A 2,846-nucleotide genomic window follows, 5' to 3' on the forward strand; every position below is an offset into this window, starting at 1 on the left:
TTTTCAGTTTCTAAGGCCCTATTTAAAACTCAAAAATATTAAAAAAAAAAAAAGGGAAATAAAATATGAAAGCATCCATTTTTTTTTTCTTATTTGGTTATCAAGCAATTAAAAAGAAAAAGAAAAATATTTTAAATCAAACAACAAAAATATAATTTTATAAATCATTAAAATTTAATTTTACTTAAATTTTTGCCAAATTAGAATAGCTTTTCATTTTCAATTGTACTTGATATAGAGGTAAATGCGACGAAAATGAATTTCCTTTTTATTTTTCTTTTATTTTTTATCTCGAACAAAATCCTTGATCATAATGAATATAAATATAAGTAAAAATTTTCATTTATTTTTAGTTGTTCAAATTTTTTATTAAAAATATAGAAAATAAAAGGTTTTTTTTTTATTTATGCGCGTTTTTTTTTAGATTTGTAAAAGATAACTTTTTTAAAAAAAATTTTAAAAAAATTTACATAAAGTAGAATTTGATAGCATACATTTTGTGGTTTGATTTTGAACTCATGTAAATTTGAAAGAAACTCACCATAATTTTATATTACTTTTAGTTTAAGTCCACACATTGAAAAAAAAATGGCACTAAAAAATAGGGTGATATTTTTATAATTATTTAAAAATTTAAAAAATAAAAAATAAACTAGTTTTATAAATGAATAGTGACAAAACTTTTGAAGATAAAACATTAATCTTAAAATTTGATAAAAAGACACTGACCTCCCTTCATATTTAACCTCCCCTAAGATTTAAAAATTTTCATAAATCTCCGTTAAAGTTTGCAAAAAGATACAAATCTTTTATATTTGACAAAAAGATAAGTTTTTTAGAAATATAAGCGTCTCAAAAGTCAAATATTTGGAGAGGTGTTTGACTTGAGGAAAGTATTTAGAAATTTTGATATTTTATAAAAGATTTTTATTTTTTTACCAAATCTCAAAAAAGACATTGATCTCTTTTAAACTTTACAGAAAAAATATGAACCTCTCTTGAGATTTTAAAAAATCTCAAAAATCTTCATCCAAATTTAAAACATTGCATATAGTTCCTTATGTTTAGTAAAAACACAAATTTTTTTGGAAACATAAGTAACATAAAAACTTAAAACTTCAAAAGAAATATAAAAAAGAATCTATATATATATATATATATATATATATATATATATGTTTTCAAATCTTAGGAGTCGGTGTCCTAACTTTTTATTATTTTTTAGCAATTGGTATAAATATTACAAAACTATAATTCTTTGAAAAATTGAAAAGAAAAAAAAATAATTTTTCAAAATTAATTCTAAAATAATATTTATTAAGATAATTTTTAAAATTAAATCTTAAGCAATAATAATAAAATCAAACTTTAAGTCACATTAGGTAAGATCACTTATATAAATCATTTTTCGTCAATTTATGAGATTAATTTTTTTTTTTATAGAATCAGAGATAATAAAGCTTAAATTTGTATAAATTAAATTACAGATTAATATAATTTTATAGAGGAATAAACCTAATTTTATGATCTTTGAATTAGTAAATGCTTTTTCTATTCCTCGAGCAAAACAAAATTAGCTTTTTGCAGTGAATCAGCTTTAAAAAACTTTTCAGAAAAGAAGAAATCTTTTTCATTTGGTGGTGAAGAATCGTGTCAGGCTGCCCGATCTTTCAAGCGTCACGTCACTGCCAAACCACTTAATTACTATGAAGTCATACCACCAGCCCATCATCCACCAGTGGATACCAAGCAATTTGCAGGTGCAATAAAAAATCAACGGTGCCTCATTAAACTCACAGACCCGTTACATTAATATTTCACAGGAAAACATCGTCCACCCGCGTAATCCCAGCAGCGCCACGTGCCATAAATGCGTTGGGCTGTCCTGAATAACGTAGCCTGCTGCCCCAACCTTTTCGACTTCTCCTATAAGAGCAGAAGCGGTCCGAGGCTCGGCGTCGTGAGGACAGAATCACTTCCCGCGGAGAGGAATGTCTGGCGCAAAAGCGAAGGGGCGGGAAAAGAGGAGGCAGGAGGAAAATGACGACGTTTCGGACGGGCAGAAGAAGGCTCGCGAAGACCGTAACGGACGAGAGCGGACGGGCGAGCCGGAGGAGGACGTGGAAGAGTTCTTTGCCATTCTCCGGCGAATTCACGTGGCGGTTGGGTATTTCAAGAACGGCGACGGCAGGAAGTTGACGCCGGAGAAATCGAATTGGAGGGCGTGGCTGGAGTCGTCAGAGTGTGGAGTGGAATCGAGCGGCGTTAGGGTTAGAGGTGAAGCGAAAGGGAAGAAGGAAGGTGTGGAGGAGAATGGGGGTTTGGATTTGAACGCACTTCCGGGTTCGGATGGCAACCCGGTTTAGATGGGGTAGTTGGTGCACGAGGCGCATTTTAGAACAGTGCGCGGACGATCGGGCGATGGATGGATGATGTTTAGATTACACGGATTTCCAAGTTTGTCTTTGTTTTTTTGGGGTTTTCTTTTATCCGTGTAATTTATATATATATATATATATATATATATTTTGTTTGGGTAAGGCTTTTATCAGTGTAATTTTGATGTTTGAACTAATAACTGGAGAAGCCTTTTTCCAATGTACACTTATATTTTATGGACTCAACCATCAACCTGTCTTTGGATCCCCTAATTCACAATGTAACTTAAAACTTATCCCTATATTTAAAAAATTTGTTATGACAAATACATTTATGGAATATGAAATTCTTGAATTGTATAATTAAGGGGAGCAAATAATATTTATTTAAATCTGCTATTTGAGCCGAATGTCACTATCTTGTACTTATTAAATGTTTGCATTATTTAATGAATAGTTTATATTTAT

At 30.2% G+C, this 2,846-nt stretch overlaps 1 protein-coding gene across 1 annotated transcript; it reads left to right on the plus strand.

Moving 5' to 3' along the window:
• Positions 1-1,991: 1,991 nt before the first annotated feature.
• On the plus strand, positions 1,992-2,366 carry LOC131153724 (protein NIM1-INTERACTING 2). Its single transcript, XM_058106170.1, has one exon. The coding sequence runs from the start codon at positions 1,992-1,994 to the stop codon at positions 2,364-2,366; it is 375 nt and encodes a 124-aa protein (XP_057962153.1).
• Positions 2,367-2,846: the final 480 nt, after the last annotated feature.

The sequence above is a fragment of the Malania oleifera genome, chromosome 4 (genome assembly GCF_029873635.1).
Source record: "Malania oleifera isolate guangnan ecotype guangnan chromosome 4, ASM2987363v1, whole genome shotgun sequence".
In the NCBI taxonomy this organism is placed as follows: domain Eukaryota; kingdom Viridiplantae; phylum Streptophyta; class Magnoliopsida; order Santalales; family Ximeniaceae; genus Malania; species Malania oleifera.